The sequence below is a fragment of the Papaver somniferum genome, chromosome 3, assembly GCF_003573695.1.
Source record: "Papaver somniferum cultivar HN1 chromosome 3, ASM357369v1, whole genome shotgun sequence".
NCBI classification, from domain to species: Eukaryota; Viridiplantae; Streptophyta; class Magnoliopsida; order Ranunculales; family Papaveraceae; genus Papaver; species Papaver somniferum.
The window spans coordinates 50,965,257-50,984,630 of NC_039360.1; the positions used below are offsets into that span (position 1 = coordinate 50,965,257).

Genomic DNA, 19,374 nt, shown 5'->3' on the forward strand with positions numbered 1-19,374 from the left:
ATTTCCATCTCTTCTGAATTTCTCATCACCCAATAGGAATAACTTGGTGCTGACCAATCAACACAGGCGTCAAGATCGTGGGTCCCACGGTGGTTAATTATACTTTCCATTTCTGTGTGTAAATTGGAAATCGGTGTTGATACTTCTTGACACCCATACTGATGTGATTGGAGGTTTTTACCACGCCATGCCTAGGCAGCTGGGTAGTAATAATTATGAAGTGGGACTTTTCGATAACAATAATTTTTTTTTTGTTGATAATCCATGTAGGAATAGGAAATGATGTGACGGGGGCAGTAGTTTTAGAAAAATTGACATAAAGATAAAAGCTTTGAAAAATTGAATACTAATTTTGTTTTCATAAAAGAGGGATTATCACTTTTTTTTTTCATTTTAGCATAAAAACAACTCAAACTGAAAAAATAATGGTAATTCTTTTCCATAAAGGAAAAAATATTTTGGCAGCTCAAGAAAAAAAAAATTGATGGAAGAGTTGTTTTTGAAATTTGATTGAAACTAATGATCCGTGATACCGGTGATTATGAGCAAGTTGCCAAGTGCAACCAATGTTATTACGAAATTGTGTTGGTGTTGCAGCTTGCGGGAAGACATCAGATCAATGCTAATAAACCGAACAGGTAAGTCTCTGGGCTAGTATAGAGGTACGTACTCCTTATCCAATCAGGATACGCCTGTAGTACAGAAGCTAGATGGTCATAGGTCCTAGAGGTATAGTAAATGCAAGTCCATGTTTACGTATAAACTTGATGACTGGGTTGGGCATATTATGGTTTACAGCACCACGAGGGGCAGTAAATATTTGGATGAAGGATATCTAAGCGGTTGTTACTTATTTAAATTAATTTTAAACCGGAGGATAAAGGGAGGTGATTGAATTTCCAGGCAGCATGCCATGTGAATAATTTCACCATTACTATTCCTATTCCTATTTTCAATGTGATTTATGTCTCACAGCAGGTCCAAAAGTAGAAAGCGTTTCCCATTCAATTAGCAGGCTTTGATTTACTAAGAAGAGAATACAGAAAGCTACAAATTTTTGTGACTGTCTAAGTATAATAATTATATGTGGTCAGCAAACCTCATGCTCAGGTGGCGCCAGAAGAGGTTTTTCTAGGTTTTGATACTATATGTAAACAGACCTGTTTTCTTTTCCTTCTTTTTCTCTGTTTTTGAAAGAATAAAACTGTTGTGAGTAGAGAGAATAGACTAGCGAATTTCGCTAGAAAATCAAAACAACATACTATGAGATTAGTCTCAATCTACGTATATGAAGGACAAGATCCTTAACCCTCTGACTAAAGGAAGATGTAATTTGTTGTTTACATCTTTCCTTTGTGTGTTCAAGCTGACAAAATATTGATCCGTTTTCAAAATATTTATATTAGGAATCCATCAATCAATTACATGAATTACAAAACTCCAACCTATATACACAGGAGCCAGTGCCTTCCGGCACCAATGAATGCAACTTTGCGTTGTAGTATCATTGAAGTTTCACTTTTTCGTTGTCTCATTTACTTTGTTCTTGAAGTTGAGCCAAAACAATTTTTTAGAGAGTCAGGACCAGGTTGCAAATATTGTAGTCCGTCCAAGTAAGATGCAACGATGTCGCTGCTGAATATTTCACATGGTTTCCACCAGACCATCAAAAACTAGCATGAACACCCATACTGCAGAGACAAGGACACGTCAAATAAAGCTCAATGGAATGACAGAAAACAAAAAAGAGATGCATTCAGATTAAAGGTAAAGCAAACCTAGGAATATGTAGTTGAAAGATGAAGCTCAAAAAACCTGTCCCATGGGAATCCATCGTAGACTGTACCCTGTATACAATCTCTAATTATTTCTGAGCTTTTTCTTCTTCTAGAAGTAGATGAATGATGGATCTGACAACTTCATTCTCAATAACAGCTGAGATCTGAAAAAGAGAAAGTTCTCATATTCAAGGCTTGATTATTAAACACTAGTGGAGGTATCAACAAAGAAGCAAATATTGATGTTTTGGAATTATTATGAGGCAGCAGCTGAGCAATGTTGCAAATGATGCCCAGGATAGATCTAGTTAGGTGCAGATAAACATTTTAGTCAACATAACTGATCAAGCTATATCATCACTGTCCGCACACATAAGCACGGCAGTGGGGAAATTCATTCAAACAAACTTTTTATAGACTGAAAATATCATGAGCTCAAATTATGATAAAATAAAGCAAAAACAGAACTGCAATTTCTAGCTAATGTATTCAGTAATTGAGGTTAAAACTGTTATAGCAATCTAACAACAATATATAGATGTGGTTGAGCTTTAAAATTCTTGTTGCCTGAATTGCTCTTCAAGACAAGTTGTAGAAATGTTATATACCTCTGGTTTTCTGATCAGCTCCTCCAGAACAGAATGAAGTGTTGACCTAAGTTCCTTGAATAGAACGGCAATTTGGGCTGGTGCTAAAAGTTTTAACCAACCATCTATAGAAACCAGTCCAGTCTGCAATAGTAAAACAAACAACACAGCCACTTTATTAACTGAGAAAGCGCACAAGAAAGGATATCATCACTCTGAGGTCTTGACTCCGCAATAAAAGGCTAAAAATAGAATTGTACTTTACCAAATGATACTATAAGTATCTGACAGTTGATTCTTAAAATATTCATCAGATAAAGCTAGAACGAATTGTAGCTAAATGACCAAGGTTCAGATGCTGCTGCAACAATTGATTTTCATGAAAAGCAGTATTTTCTATGATGGACACCTAGTGTGCTAAGTATTTAGCCCGACACAAGCAAACATTATAGACAGACAATATTTGCACTGCAATTACTATAGCAATACCTGATGTTGGATGTTCATGGGACCGCCAAACAGAAGAATAGAGTAGGGAGAGATTATGCTAGTATCTCGCAGATATATTCTGTTGGTCTCCACCTGAGGGGAAAAAAAAGTAAATCGTCATTGGGCAATACATGGAATAAAAATGACTCTCTGGACTAAAGAATGTGGAGTGGTTATTAACTAAATGTGGTACATTATACACTAGTTCCAAAGAAGTAAATTAGACATAAAAGTCAAAATTCATAACATTTGAGTAAATATGATATACGCCTTGCAGAAAAACATCCAACTGGAGGATTGACCTAAGCATTAGAATCTGGAACATGATATACGCCTTGCAGAAAAACATCCAACTGGAGGATTGACCTAAGCATTAGAATCTGGAACATGATAGGTTAGGCATGGTCGCATGGATAAGCTTCGCATGTCTTTTGGTTTCTATAAACGGGTCTCTAGTCGGCTTTGAGGATTTCCACAAATGAAAACTGAACTGTTGAGCAGTTTTCCAGCTCGAATGAATACCACTATAGCAGATCACAACTCAATCAAACCAAATGGCAATCAGCAGTCACACTGTCACAGTATAATGAACAATAACCCACTGAGGAATTTCACAGAGGGCTAAAGAAAAAGCATACCTTTTCAAGGTAGACCAGAAATGGGTAGCGGTGAACTTTTGAACCATTATTGATAGAAGAGGGATGTATGTGAACTTGTCTTCTTCCATCATACCAAAATGGATTTCCCTTCGTTGCGGTACTAGTAACTTGCTGAAGATTTTTTCCTAGAGCTCCTCCAACAATTCCATCTTCAGTTGCAGCCACATTAGGATATAAACCTGCACATAAGATTGACTGCAAAAAAAATATCGAGTTATGTCTCAGATGAATTGGTGCGACACACTCGAGTTCCTAATGTGAGATGAAAATCATACAATACATTGCGAAACCAATTCACAGTACAACCCACTGAAATATGGTCTAGACTCTAAGAAGACTACATTTTAACATGAGGAAATATAATACAGAGGCAGAAGAAAAGTTCTCTTAAAATATTGGTTTTAGGGAGATAATATGAAAAAGAATTGCGAAAAATAACTAATGTTGGAAATAGTAATATTAGAAGTTACCTTGATAACGGCAGATTGTTGCGAATATTTATTGAACGGTTGGGTCTTATCAGCAAACCAAGTGTCAAATTTGTCTTTCATTTTGCCAGCCTGCTCCAAGTTATCCTCATTAAGGTCTCAATAGAAGAGTTCAATATCTCACAAACAATTTGTCTAACAGAGCACTCTTAATATTCAATAAGTGAAAGTTGAGCAGGTCACCAGATCAAATATAACAAATCAAATAGAGGTGTAGCAGCAACTAGGCCATTCCTAAGGAGGGTAGTATACCCCTTTATTAGTATTCTTCAGAGTTCAGACCTCAGTTTTGGTCCACTTTTGATGGGCTTAGACTCCAGACCATTAATATCTTTGTTAGTCGTTTTACATTTTACACTAACTTGATCGGTGGTTGCTCAAATGGAATTCCATGAAGATCTATGATCTTAAGCTTTCTCCGGTGCTGAGCTACACTCCAAAAGTCTCAACATACAGCGAGTTGATAAATATATATACCCAAGGCGCTAATCTAGTTACTCAAGTCGATGGAACAAAATGCTTATGATTCATATTATAGAAAAACTTTATGATTGCACTTTGACCAGTAATATTCCAAAATGCGGTGCTTCAGAACATTGCTATATCGTTCTGATGAAGCATATTTTTGGAGATCAATAAACCAAATTTAAAACAATATCATGTTATATGGTGGTAAAGATATTCTTTTCCAACTAGGCTAAAAAGATCTGTGTGACAAACTTCATAAACTAATTGAAAACTGCAGTCAGATTGATAGTATGTAATTCCAGATTTTAGTACCTGGAAAGATTGTGGGAGATTGATGAACCCAATATCTGCTAACAAATTCCCAAATTGTATACGCAAATCCCTAAAACATCCGCAGACAAATTAGTGAAACAATAATGCTGCAACAATCTGATGTGATGTATGTGACGTTCATAAAACAAAATTTCACAGATCCACCAAAAAATTGAATTTTGAAGCATAGAGATAACAGAAGTTAGCAAAGCCATGCAACAAAGTGAAAGCAATCTACTAGACTTGATTCTTGAGTTAGTCTGTCACTCTTAAGCTGCAATACTGAAATGATTGGTCTAGTGCTGAAAGCACCACCTCTGTTCATAATATCCATTTGCTAGATCGTTGATATATCTGCCTCTAATGTATCACTAGTCTCGGAATCAGTAGTACAACTATTGACAATTATTACCTTAGGCTTGCTGTTACACTATTGATAATATTACTAGAGCAAATCGAATTCCATATGCAAGAAATTAGGTGCCATCCTTTTCCACGACAACATAATAAGAGAGAGTACAGACTTGCTATCTAAAGAGGTGGAATTAGTAACGCACTTGATTTTTATGTTATATTTTTAGTTCTTTACATTGGTCGTCGAGGTCCTATTATCTTTTAATTTCACAGTAGTACCAGGAAAAACTGGGGATAGAAGTTCCAGTCTAGGATGATGAAGATGATATACAAGAAAATGTACACAAATCTGACTGTAATGAGGACAGGACAGGAACTAGGTATATGAAAAGAGAAATAAACAGGACATTTGGCAAACATGGAGTTGGAGAGTGAAAAATTGAAGAGAAGAAATACCTTGTCATGTGCATAACTGAACTGCTCAAGAAATGTTTACTGCAAAAATTTTGTGCAGCCTTTTCTCCTTTCTGCGAGAGCAATTAAACACAACCAGTTGTTACATCTGATTACACGCTTTGTGATTTTTATAAATGTAAAATCATTACAATGATCAGAATTTAATTTTGGATCTGTCGCCAATCAATCAGCTTTGCAGGAAACAAATTTATCATCCTTCATATAACTTCACCATTAGTTTTTAATTCATAAAGCATGGTAACCAGACTACAAGCAGCAACTCCACAAAGAAGATAGATCATACAAGTTTACTAACCTCGCGTAAAATGTTTGCCCATTTGTTGTAAGCGACAACCATTACCAGGTGGTCAGACTGCCTATCATAATCATTTGTATCATTTGCACCATCCAGCTTATCAGTCAACAAAGACAATTTTGCTCTTTCGACACTTGCTTTCTGGAATTATATAGACTTACTATTAAACTTCTTTTAACATAGAGATATATGGTTGATAAAAGTAAAGAATTGGTATCGCTGATAGAATGGACCTCATCTTTTGGATACAGAAACGGAGATTTGTAGCTCAAAAATGATGAAATTGAAAGAATAGGGGAGAGACAACCAAACATTCCACCATATATCATCATCTGCAAACGAAACAAAAAGAAACTTGATTAAATATCTGTCAACAAAATAGAGGCACCAGTGTTTCTGTAGAAATTTGTTATGCATACCAACTAAACTCATATTTCGTATGTAATCAATTTCTTTAACAAAATACAGAGGTCTCCCTAAAGAATGGGTTGAGTTACAGATATACAAGATATATAAGCTAAAGTACCCATTTCTGACATCCTCCGTATTAACCACCTAATGTAAATCACTATGCAGTATAACAAGTACAAACAAATGAAACCCACAGACTCTTGAATCGGATCCATGAGCACTTATTCTTGCAAGGAAGTTTTATGAAGATTGTAGAATGTGTCACAACTAAGAGTGTGCAAGCGCACAAGGAAAAAGGTATTGGTTGGAAATTTATGGACCGGATAAAAGAAATGCTCCCTCCGTCCCACTATTAAGTGACCTAGTTTAACTTTGCACAATTTTTAAGACAAGCAATGAAAAGAGTACTTTTAAGCATTTTTTTACAATTATACCCTTATGGATAATAATTAGTGAAATTTAAAAATGATTTATCTCTCAAACTACTCCACGGATGTTCGCAAACTTCATACCATTGAAAAGCATTTTAAAACACCTACGTAATGAATATAAACATGCCTATCAAGTTACGCATATTTCTTATATTTTTTATAATTAACTAAAAGGATAATTTTAGAAATATCTCCTTGTTTAGTGATATAGGTCACTTATTAGTGGGACAAAATCTAAAATCAAATAGGTCACTTAATGGTGGGACGGAGGGAGTACCAGATAGTTTGATGTTTGCAGAAAAATACAAAAAGTGAAAACGTTAGAAGAATTTCAAAAGGTAACTAGGGGAATTAAAACCTAGCAAAGACATAAATCAAAAAGAAAAGTAATCAAAATTACTATCAGCAACCAAACCTTTCCTATCAAAACATCAACAGGTAGTTTGGCTAAATGATGCCCAAGAGGTGTCAGCTCTTCATCCCCTTCCACAGCACCAACCTAATTCCATTGCCATGTAACAACAATCACACATACAAGAGAAATATTCGTCAGTCTGAAGTTTGCTAGAATCTGGAGATATATTAAGATTGTGTGGAACAGCTAATCACATGAAACTACTGTAGTACTGTTATACATGCACTGTATAGTGAGATTATCTTTAGAGCTCCAGTTATTTTTCTCGGAAAAGAATAGGCACACACATAATGTTGTGCAAAAGCATATACGTTTCTCGACTTAGACATCTAACATCACAAATGGACAAACTTTTGAGAAAAAAAATTAAACCCTACTTTTAGAAAGTTCAAATCACAGTCGATACAAAAAACAGATCTAGCTGATCCAAGACTGAAATTTCTGCTTTGCAAATAGAAATTCGAAGTACCTCATATAATATAGAAAGTGCTGATGAAATAGCTTCTTCCCTCGGAGGTTCTATTGCCTGCACATGTAAAACCCAAGCTAAGACGTTAAAAACATAAATAATGAACAACCGGATTTGTAAATCAAGGTATAAAGTCTTAGGGAGAAAGAGACTAAAATCACCTTTAGAAGGAACGGTTTAATATATCCAAGAGAAAGAGACTTGATTTGTAGACATAATTCCACTAACGGCATGCGCAACATCTCAGGTACCTATAAAGATAAAGCATTTGATATGGCACTTAAATCAGGTTTTAATCTCATACCAAAAGGTCCAAAACCTTTAGTTGTGTGGTGATACAATACCTGAAATGAACGCATGATCTTTTCGAATCTGTAGCGTGTGTATAAGCAGAAGCAAATTCCAGGTTTTACTCTACCAGCTCTTCCACGACGTTGCTTTGCATTTGCCCTAGATATCCAATCCTCTACCATGCTTGACAATTTCTAACAGAAACAAATTACTTAATCAGCACCTTCAAATTACATTCTAGACATACTGGCTTGAAAAAATTGAATGGTGAAATGGAGAAAGGTATTAGGGATACCGCGACTAAAAATTTGAAAGTTTTATCTCACTGCTAATAAACCCACAAATAAGTGATGATGCGATGTATTTTAGCAATTTAGGAGTAATAAGAGGAGAGCCCAAAAATACAAGAAAAGAGAACTTTAAGATCCCTCCAGGAAAACAACTAATCAACATTTTATAACTTCAAAACTTTTAAGAATTAGACGAAGAAGAAGAACCTTCTGTGGGTTGTAGCGATTTTCCTTGTGCTTTCCACAATCGACTACATAGACCACATCATCGATGGTTATACTGGTTTCTGCAATATCTGTGGCAACAATAACCTGAATCAAACAAACACAGAGAAGAAAACCCAGATTAACTATTACTATCCAATAAAGACATGCCACTACAAAAACTAATAACATTATGTCAAAGCAATCACCTTGCGTATATTCTCTGGGGGAGTTGAGAACACTTTTCTTTGATCACCAGATGCCAAAGAGGAATGTAGAGGGAGAAGCCAATCAGACGATAACCCACCAAACTGGTACGAAGCAGAGAGTTTGTCGAGCAACGCGTAAATTTCTGCAACTCCCTACAAGAAAGGTAAATGAAAGTTAATGAGCATCAGTAAATAACATTTCGCAATAACTTCGCCATAGATTGATCAACTGATAAAGTACATGGCTTAGAGCTGTAGGACTCACAGGTAAAAAAACTAGTATGGCACCTGGAGGATAGCTTTCATCAACATGACAAACCAAGTCCTCAAGGAGATCATAGTCAATAACATCTTCATTTAAATTTTTCTGCCCAAACATAGTAACCAAACACGTTGTTAGAAATATCGAGTAAAGATGGCATTCAGAGAAACCACTGTTAAATGTATTTGATATATCAACCCATAGAAACTGGAATTTAAGTCAATGAAGAATACACTAAGGCCTTTACCAGATTATTTCGAGTTCTTTCATTGTAAGTCTGGTAAGAACTTGGATCATAATGAGGGTTAATATCATGCTCAGATAGTACAGCGTCATCCCCCCAAGCAGATAGCACAAGGTTCTTTTTTCCCCTGTGGTTGTCCACAGGATTTCCTCGAAGCTACACAAAGAAAGATTTCACAAGTTAGAGTATTTGACATCTACGTTCGGAAAATACCAAATGATATATTGGTATAAGATAACCATGTACAGTCACCAGAACACATGAGTTGTTCTTGTGGAAGTATCTAGAAGTAAAAAAAGAGAAGATTCAAACAAGGTTTTCAAGTTTAATTGTAAAAAAGATAGATATTTGGCCGAGGTACACATCCACAAATCCAACTAGCGAGACCAAACAACAGCAAACCTTTTCTTTAGTTGCGGACATGTTATTCATAGAAGCTGGAGAATCCGAAGAAAGGCAATAAGTGAGATTTTCATAGACATCTTCGAGGAAATACGTGGACACAGGATGCGTTCTTCCTTCTGCTTTAATAACGGGGCAATTCCCAAAGTATTTGGAGAACAAAGTTGAATCGACTGTTGCGGACCTAAACATGGAAACAGAAATTAGAGAACCAAACAATTCAATACTAATCAAATAAAAATACTAGGTTAAACCCATCAGCAATGACATGGGATATGCAAAAGCAAGTTAATATGTGCTGTGTGCGAAAACATACATGAGGACAACTTTCAGTTTGGGTGTGGATTCTGTTGACTGAGCAGCTTGCTTTTCAATCAGGTTCTTCAGAACGACGAGTAGAAAATCACCCTGTTACAGAAGTAACCAATCAATTTAACTGGAAAGTAGATTGTATTTCATGGAAATGGTACAATGAAAAAGAATAAATGGATATCATTTAGGCATACAGCATTAGTAAATAAAACACATATTTGACCAACTCACCAATAGAGATCGTTCATGTACTTCATCAACTATTACATGGGTGATACTGGCCAAGTTTTTGTCCCCCTACAAAGTCAAAGAACTATCATGAAAGAAAATAATACAGGACAAATACACATCCCCACGTACAACAAAGAGATAAAAAATCTCGTTGTTCCAGACACATACAAAGAAAATAAACATTATAATAACAAAAATAAGGTCCATATATGTATGTATATGTATCACTTTCTTGATTTGATAGAAGAGCTGCCTCGCCACATATTCGCTATCTATGAGTCTCACTTATAGTTTTGGATGAAGGGGAATTGACAAAACAATAAGCAACCCAACCATTAGAAGAATAATAACTTACTGCGAGCTTCCTAAGAAGGATGCCTGTAGTGCAAAAGAGAAGTCTTGTTTTCTCACTCCTGAATATCACGAAAAAATATGCACAAAAAATCCAAGCATCAGAGAGAATATATTGGCAGATATTTATTTTGGGTACAGGACATGTAATTATGTAAAACCAACATAGGGTTAAACTATAGCGTTATCTTTTGAAAGAATAATACTTGTAGTGGCACAAAGTATAAACGAAAAACTATCCGTGACAAAAAGAAAATGTTGTCGTCCATGAAAGATTAACAATGCTCCCAATTAATTGTAAAAGGCCGAATCAACACCAAGTGCAGCATGCAAGATGCTGCTAAACAACAAGCTGGGAAATACGGCAATCGAATACACTTCGAAAATCTAGAAATATTAACAACTAGGATAGTCACATTGATGTCTCCAACTCAGAAGTGAACTATAAACACTAGTGAAAATCCTAGGCATTAAAACTGAAACAAAACTACAGCATACAGTTACTCTTCTTTACTCGAATCAAGACTCGAGAGTAAATGAGGGTAATACTAATAGTCCAATACATGAAGAAAGTTTGATATTTAAGAAGGCATGTCAAAGTTGATTCATTTGAAGTGTCTAATTATGTCTCAAAAATACCAATTAGGCAACCAATTCAAGCATAACTAATGTGTCACGGGTCGTGCCTATCTACTGAAAACAAACATCTGGTTCCAGCATTAGTTGGAAAAAGTTCGGGTGACATGAAGCAGTGTTCTCTAACTATTGCAAAACTGGCAATAGTGATGTTCAAAACATGAAAATTGAAGCTGAAACAGTATATTTGTATCCAGGTATTTAAAAAACCAAACAGAATATACTAACAACAATTAAATACCTTGCACTATCAAGCCGAACCTGGTAACCAACCAAGGAACCATCTGATCCTGGTGATGGTTCGCATCGCTCATCCGCAACTCTTTCTGCGACAGATATTGCCTACACGAAAAGCACAAAATCAAACCAAAATTTAGATGCGTATGGCTAAAATTTCCGCACCTAATAATATTACAAGGAATAAAATATGGATGAATTCTGAATTGTATATTGTATATTGTCCTGTACAAAATTCAATCTTCTCATCATAGCTTGCATTTTTCTCAAAAATACATCACAAGACATACCGGTTGCAGCTCAAATAAAAATGAGTTTAATTAGTAACAGATGGTGTTATAGCTAGGTTAGACATGTCATTTTATCAGTTCACAGGATCCATTGCCAACAAAGATAAATTAGATAAATATATAAAATGCAAAAGATAGACGAAAGATTGATGGGGGTAGAAGAAGAACGATTCATACATCCCCACCTCTCATTCTTATCTAAGAAGGGCCAAATTACCTCATTGTTAGGTACAAGTGAACTGCAGTAAGCATATCTTAATCTGAGATTTGTTATTCTTACATATTTATTATACCTAATTATGGTTGAAGCAAAATTAGGTTTGGGCATTACATAGTACTAACTAACCTATAAAGTCGAGTAGGAAATCCGTACCGCTATTCTCCTTGGCTGTGTACAAACAATATTACAGTATCCACCACGTCCTGCTTCAATCATGTCATCCAGTATGAATTGCGGCACCTACAGAAAAGTACGTATGGGTTTACATCCCGTCAGGTCGTCGCAATGATGGTAATTAACACACATAACCATGAGATAACATATTGTTGAACATATTTCTATTTGTGCCACATATGCCAACTTCTAAGTTATTTCATTATGGGTGCCAAAAGTAATTCTAGGATCTAATTAGTTATTTTTCAGGTCTAAGAAATTAGGGCCAATGTCTATTAATTACCTGTGTGGTCTTTCCGCAACCTGTTTCACCGCAAACAACAAGAACATCATTATCTTTCAGTAACCGCAACATATCCCCCTTCAACTCTGCTATCGGAAGAGAAGCTCTGGCTTTTAACATGTCCTATAAAATCAGTAGAAAAGAAAATGCAGTAAAGAATTGTTATTCTTATACCACAACCAGAAAAGTGCACAAAGAAGCATTAAAGGTTATGCAGTTGAGCACTGTTAAGAAATTAAACAATGAGAATCTTGAATAACAACATCTTCCTTCATTCAGAGAAAACTTTTTTTTACTGACGCTGAGATGAAAATTTGTATTACTGCCCCGGTTGGACATCTATCTCAGTATATCAACTTACTACAATGCCGAAAATATCGCCCTTCAAACCTTGAACATAATTGAAGTATTCAACTACAGAAAGAAACAAATAAAATGCAGAAGAGTCCTTTTTAATAAAAAAAATAAGATAACCAATTGCAAAAGCATACTACTGTATGACTAGACAGACAAGAAGCAGATGATCACAAACCTTATATCTCTGTGTCTTTGATTTCTTCACTTGCTCTTGTCTCAAATAAGCACTGTCTTTTTCCTTGTAGTTATTTGTTTCTATAAGTTCAGTACAAATTAAGGAAAGATGATAAACAATTAGAAAGAAGATTAAGATGATTAACACTCAGAAAGAAGATTAATAAAATGCTGGAAGCTATAACAAAAAGACGAGCATATCAATTATAACTAATAACATAGCCCATTAAACCATGTGAATTTAATGTAAAGCGTGTTAGTGTATAAGATGAATACTTGACAAACATCAGCCTGATTGGCTAAATTAATTGTCGGAATAATAGTAGATTGTACAGTCTAATATAAACAGAAAATGCCAATGGATAAGAGAACTTCTCTTTCAGATGAGAAAAAAATCAAGCATATAAGATTTTTTTCGAAAAGTAAGTATTTTTGGTTCCCGTTGTGTTAATGTGCACTAACTAATTTTACTTTTGAACCTTTTGCTATCTTTCTCCAATTTTTTGTGTTACAGCTGGTGACAAGATATAGACTCGAAATAAGATGAAACTAATTATAACAAACTTACTCTTTGTTTTTGACTCCAGATCTTCTTGAACATGTGATTCTTCAAGTTTTTCTTCAAAAATGTTCGTGGTATCCACAAAAGCATTTGATCCAGGACTCTCGGCACTCAGCAATGAATCCACAAAATTAGCTCTTCTAGATTCCATACTATCTTCTATTCTGGTGAACGATTCTCCTATAAATTTATTTATGCATGTCAGCCCACTAACCCAGTTGTATCATTAAGAGAAAAAAAAAAAGCAACCCGTAATGTGCCAGGAAAATGTATGTATATATATAAGCATGCGCGAGGTTACCTTCCTCAAATCTTCTAACAAACGAGGAGTATGGCTCTGTAACTAGATTGTGAATAGGAAGTTCTGGAAATAACTGATGTAGTACAAATGTAGCAACTCTATTTTGTGCGTCCTGCAATGGATATCTTTTCAGCTTAAACAATACAGTTTATCTGCCCAATATAAAAGCTAAATCTTTAAAAATGGATCGAGGTGCTTATGTTTTTTTTTAACTCATCCATCAACTAAAACAAGGAGGAAACCGTACACCACTGTAAATTACATATCATCTGAACAAAATCAATAATACCTCAGCTGATTCAAATGATTCTTCTGGGTCAGGAAGCTGAAGGGTAATCAAACCTCCAGCTTTTCTGCTCTTACCCCGACCACTAGCAGTACGCAATACACTGGCAGCGTAGCTGTATCTACCTACTTTTCCAGTCAACTTTTTGAACTTCGGTGCGTCCCATCCTAACCTTTGACAGAGCTGATGAAGGACCGCCTTTGGAAGCTTTGGTGGATCCCCCTGTTCTTCAAGAGAGCATCACAGATCAAAAGAAATACTTCAATTCTAATAGCAGAACTGATTGATCAAATAACTGATGTAATTTCTATACAAATTTTTGACAGATGCTTTAGTGCGAATTCAAATCTCAAGTATTAGCGCTGCAATAGACTAATTATTAGCAGCATAAGTAAGCAAAATTGAATTAATTGAAAAGAGTCTCATATCGGATTTCTTCACCTTTTTCCATATTTCATCAATCTTGGATGAAAAGTAACCACCAGAGAATAGTGCCGCCTTTTCTTTCTTTTGGGAACTCAAAACTTCTGGAGGTAAACTTGCGCTTGCAGAGGTTTCTTCGCAGAATAAATCACCAAGCTCTACCTCTGCCTCCTCGTCTTGCTTAGAAATAATTTCCTGGACTGGTACATGATCAGTAGCACGATCCCATTCTTTAGAGCAGCTATGGTCCATACCATCTTCATTAACTGGAAGCACAACATGATCGCTGAAGAAATCTGGCATATTTTCCCCATCGCATAATTTTTTGGTGTCAGGGTCACTGGTAGCCTTGAATTCACAAACGGTATCTTGGGAAACATCAACAGATGCAACTTCATTTTCCATCCCTGAATCCAGAATGTCATCAGACAGGCCTGCATAGGTAATACACGTAAATATCAAAATTGGCAATGAATGTTGATGTTTAAGATAAAACAGTAAGACTGAGAAAAAACCTAGAGCAGACATCTCCTGCTTAAGCTTGCGAATTATATTGCCTGCCCGTTCCTGACTTTTCTTATCCTTTTTCTCTTTGGCTTCTGCAGCTTCTAACCTTGCAATGTGGTACTCTTTTGCAATTGAAATAGCACGTAAGCTGGGATCAGAGGTCTAGCAATATGAAAGAAGTCCATGGTCAGCATCACAAGAGCAGGAATGTCGCAGTATATGACCATTTTAAGTATGTATGTGACAACAGATACCATGCTACAAATAAAGGTAACAAGAGTCACACAGTTATACGCATGGATTTTGATTAATTTAATTAGTTTATTTGTAATTAGGAATCCATCCCGCCCTAACCCCGTTACAATATACACTCCAGCTACACTAAGAGGAATAAAAGATGAGTTTTACGAGGGTCGAACCATCAACCTACGACAAGGGGAGGAAGATAGGAATCCATGCTACTAAAGGACGGTCCATCAAAGTAAAGAATAATAAATACTCGTTTAGGTGGAAATAGACAAAACATTGATGCCTTGTTTTAAACTACAAGTACAATTGTATAAGTATCTGGGCATCTACTGTTTCTATAGACGTTGAACGAAAAATACGTAGCTTTATATTCTACAATAATAAATAAGTATATATGATAAAATCCCTTTAGAGTGACACTAGCAACTCCTTTTGAATACTTGTGATGCCAACAAAATGAAATGCTGAGCTTTTGGCAAAGGACTACCTAGGTACAAGTTTAATGAGGTTGCAACAGACAATAATCACAATAAGATTGGATTTCAATATTCTATATATATGCTGACGATAAATGAAATAAAATGTGTGACGAGTTTGTAGCTATTTTGGATAGCAATCCAACTGACCGAAGAGAACATCAAACTGATAATGAAAGTAAATAACCTTAGGAAAACATGGCACACAACACACCAAATTTTCATCTGCGTATTACGTATCTTGCTTCTATGAAGATCTTAAATTACTTATATCCCAATGAAGGTTTGGTTAGAAGTATAGAACTGTAAAGTGTATACAGACAGAAAACATATTTTGGGTGGAGACTAGAGGTTTGTTTTACACTGGGTGTTAGAGACAATTTGGACTAGAGACCAAGTAGCAAACTACCAAAATTGCAATTTGGCACTTGCAGCTATTTATCTCAGTAGTTTTAATTCGGCAAGTAGAAGGGTGGAAATCTCTCATATTAATGGTTTGAGCTCAGGCTATGGAGCGCATAGCATCTTACACGATTACTGCTTTACTAAGCTAGGTTTGGGTGAAATCTTAAGAAAGTACTTGAACCATAAGGAAGAAAACAGTAACTTACCTATCAAAAGTGATAGGGGCATTCAATCAGAGTGCAGCAACAAAACTACAGACAGCATGGAGCAACTCAAAATGAAACTTACTTGCAGAAACAATGTAAGCACATGGGCAGCTCTTGATAAATTTACATTTACACATATAAGTTATACAGTATATTCATCAATTTAGTTCATTAAACACTAGTAACAATGTTAACAACTTGGTAAGGTAGACAAATACCTCTTTGGGAGAATCTTTGGCAATGTAATGATTAGGATTGTAATCGTCTGTCCTACTTTCCCAATCATCCTGTAAGTAATGCAAGGTATGTAAGAATTTCCATAGAAACATGCAGCACTACAGTTGTTGTATTTAATCTATATAAAGCGATAAGGTGTGCAAGTCTATTAGTATGGCCAAATGAAATGAGAGTAGTCTTCTTCCACATAACACCGTGTGATTTTAGTCAATAAGCAAAGATATTCGGGAAACTCATAATTTAGACTTTTTTTTCCTGATTTCCACTATTTCATATGACATCTACCGTGCACAGGCTGTTTAATGTATATGTGGTCGTTCTATAATACATATCGTTCTGAGGGTGTTTTATGCTTATGCTGCTTGCCTATAGAACTTATATTGAGACAATAATAATGCCATTAAAAGTCTCAAGTAAGTACCTCTTCCTCTTCCTGTTGCTCCATGTACTGTCGAATCCAATCAGCTTGAGACGGTTGCCGCAAATCCAAAGTCTTGTCATCAACATTCCCTTTAGTTCTAATTGCAACTCCATCCATTGGTTCATCAATCACTCTAGATTGATTAGATGAAGGAACCCAATCATCCCTAGAACCAGATAAAATACTCACCGATCCTCCTAACCCTGCACCAAACATGTATCAATTGTCAGTAGAAGAACAACGAGTAGCTTTCAAATATACATAATGCGTGTACTATACCTTCATTGCTGATAGAAGTACCAGTCGAAAACTTTAACGGCAACTCATTTCCCGGAAGATTTAAGCAAAGCCAATCAAGTACATCCTCAAATGTAGCTCCATCCTAAAAAACCAAAACCCTAAATTAAGGTTTAAACCCAAATTTGAAACAAACGTAATAACAACTGAAACCCTAAATAAAAGTTGGGAATATATAAATTTACATGGATATTAGAAAGAGAAAGTTCAATTTGGTCTGATGTAAATCCTTCGCAAGAAAGCTTTTCGTAAATGGTTCGAAGTCTTTTAGCTTTTTGAGCTTTGGAAATGGTTTCACCAGCACCAGCAGTGGAAGTTGTAGTGGTGGTGGACTTGTTGTTGTTTGATTTGTTAAGCAAAAGGCTTCGTAATCTTTGTTCATTCTCCGCTGATATTTGAAGTTTAGGACCTGAAGCAGAAGATGAAGATGATGATGAAGCTGAGGGTTTTTTCTTCTGGGTTTGCTTCGGTTGTTGATTTTGCTGTTGTTTCTTTTTTGGTGCCATTTTTTCCCTTTCTTTTGAGAGAGACGACTCTTCACTATTGGTCTGTCATAAATTGTCAATAGCAGCACCACCATGTAGCAGTGGCCAAGCCAGGCAAGGATGATGGCATGATGCTGGTAAATGGGCTATTTTTTTTTTTTTGTAAAAAAGGGAAATTTAACATTTGGTCCTTGGCCCAAATAAGTAGGGGGTTGTTCGGAGTCCTCTCCTGCTATAAATAGTTCACTATGGATGAACAACTGTTTTAGTGCTTCAGATTTCCACTGTGAAGACTATCAAAAATCTTTGAGATTTATATGTTTCAGCACATGGACAGTATGGAAAAACAGATGTACTGTGGTTTTTGACAAAGTGCAGGTGAATCCACGAGAAATTGTTACTCTGACGCGTAAAAACATATTTGAATGGGAAAACCATGTGACTGATATCAATTTGGTCCAAAACCAAAAAGTCAGGACCATTGAATGCTGGAAGTGTCCAGATAATGGATGAGCAAAAATAAATATTGATGTGTCTTTTGATAAAAACTCTACTACTAATATAGCAGGATTAGGACTAATCTTGAGGAATTGTGCAGGTGAATTTGAAGCAGCAAAAGGAATTACAGTAACAACATTAGATGAGAAGCTGGTTGAAGCTCTAGCTGTCCTGGAAGCAGTGGAATGGGCTATAGCAAAAAGGATTCAACAATTGCATTTGGAATCAAACAGTAATAATATTGTTTCAGCCTTGAATCTTTAAGTAGTATTAGTTGGACTATAAGTAATGTTGTCCAGGATTTGATTAAGCTTAATTCTATTAATAAATGGGTATGTAAATCTATAAAGAGAATTGGTAACTTTGCACGGATACTTTAGCTAAGTATGTTAGTGAAAATTTTGTAAATGACGAATGGTCTTTACCTCCAACATTTTTTATGGAAGACTAGGAAAATGACTATAACTCTATAACAATTTGATTCTATCAATGCATTTCTTTTCCTATTAAAAAATAAAATAAATAAAATAAATAAATAAAATAGGTGGACCTAGAGGAACTAGATAGTAAGGATAGGGTCGGAAAGGGTGAGTTATAAGTGGGTAGATGTTGTGTTGTTTTTTTTTTCCTCTGCATCTCTATTTCTGAGATATTAGGACTTCAAAGTAAATCATGAAAAATTTAAACTTCAAACATATACTCTAATTCATTTTAATTGCATTCATTCATATATATATATATATATTTTTTATTTTTTGATACGCGAAAGCCGGACCCAGGCCCCTACCCAAACCCAGCCAGTTGGACTGACCCCGCTACCAGACCCAACACTGCTCAATCCAGTATACAACTAATCCACCACAAACCTTTACGGTTGCGGGGATTGAACCCCTGACTTCCTCCTTACTGGAGTTGATGGGATACCACTGAGCTATGCTCTTGGACCCCGTATCCATTCATATTAGTCCTTTAAAATTCTTTCTTTCTTTCATGTTTTTGCAGCAAAAAAAATCTTCAAACCTTCTGAAATTTGGTTGATTAGCTTTCTGGCGATCTCGCTATGGTTGTAGGGGATCGATTTTAATAATAAATCTGAGGGGATCTATATTCACAAAGACTTGAAGGGGATATATGATTAAAAGAGCATCCATATAAGATTGAGGGAATCAACAAACGCGATGCAATCTGCTGGAATGACATCGATAAGCATAAACTTCAAGG

At 35.7% G+C, this 19,374-nt stretch overlaps 1 protein-coding gene across 3 annotated transcripts; it reads right to left on the bottom strand.

Annotated features, from left to right (window-relative positions):
* Positions 1-1,235: 1,235 nt before the first annotated feature.
* Positions 1,236-17,728, bottom strand: LOC113356131 (DExH-box ATP-dependent RNA helicase DExH7, chloroplastic-like). Of its 3 annotated transcripts, none has more exons than XR_003362867.1 (35): positions 17,356-17,728; positions 17,153-17,255; positions 16,874-17,076; positions 16,434-16,502; positions 14,888-15,041; positions 14,391-14,806; positions 13,953-14,171; positions 13,664-13,775; positions 13,369-13,542; positions 12,802-12,881; positions 12,270-12,392; positions 11,966-12,052; positions 11,307-11,407; positions 10,434-10,491; positions 10,079-10,144; positions 9,852-9,943; positions 9,536-9,719; positions 9,137-9,289; positions 8,893-8,994; positions 8,628-8,780; positions 8,422-8,526; positions 7,978-8,118; positions 7,795-7,884; positions 7,634-7,690; positions 7,165-7,248; positions 6,141-6,239; positions 5,908-6,048; positions 5,592-5,662; positions 4,782-4,851; positions 3,984-4,073; positions 3,493-3,708; positions 2,855-2,947; positions 2,387-2,509; positions 1,779-1,942; positions 1,236-1,691 (listed from the first exon to the last, which is right to left on the bottom strand). XR_003362867.1 is itself a non-coding variant. In XM_026599147.1 (35 exons), exons 1-34 carry the CDS (start codon positions 17,674-17,676, stop codon positions 1,865-1,867), a joined length of 4,428 nt encoding a protein of 1,475 aa, XP_026454932.1. In that variant the 5' UTR covers positions 17,677-17,728; the 3' UTR covers positions 1,236-1,691; positions 1,816-1,864. The 3 variants fall into 3 exon arrangements, 1 of the variants encoding a protein (XP_026454932.1); XR_003362868.1 differs by having other exon boundaries at positions 17,153-17,271; positions 17,356-17,483; XM_026599147.1 differs by having other exon boundaries at positions 1,816-1,942.
* Between the last annotated feature and the right edge of the window lie 1,646 nt (positions 17,729-19,374).

What these genes read in the sequence shown, in the direction of transcription:
- LOC113356131 (XM_026599147.1), bottom strand. Translation starts at nt 17,676, where the DNA reads ATGGCACCAAAAAAGAAACAACAGCAAAATCAACAACCGAAGCAAACC. An exon ending in TACTTCTATCAGCAATGAAG is followed by an intron (nt 17,077 to 17,152) that starts GTATAGTACACG and finishes TGTTTGGTGCAG; the next exon opens with GGTTAGGAGGATCGGTGAGT. An exon ending in TTAAACCGTTCCTTCTAAAG is followed by an intron (nt 7,691 to 7,794) that starts GTGATTTTAGTC and finishes TTACATGTGCAG; the next exon opens with GCAATAGAACCTCCGAGGGA.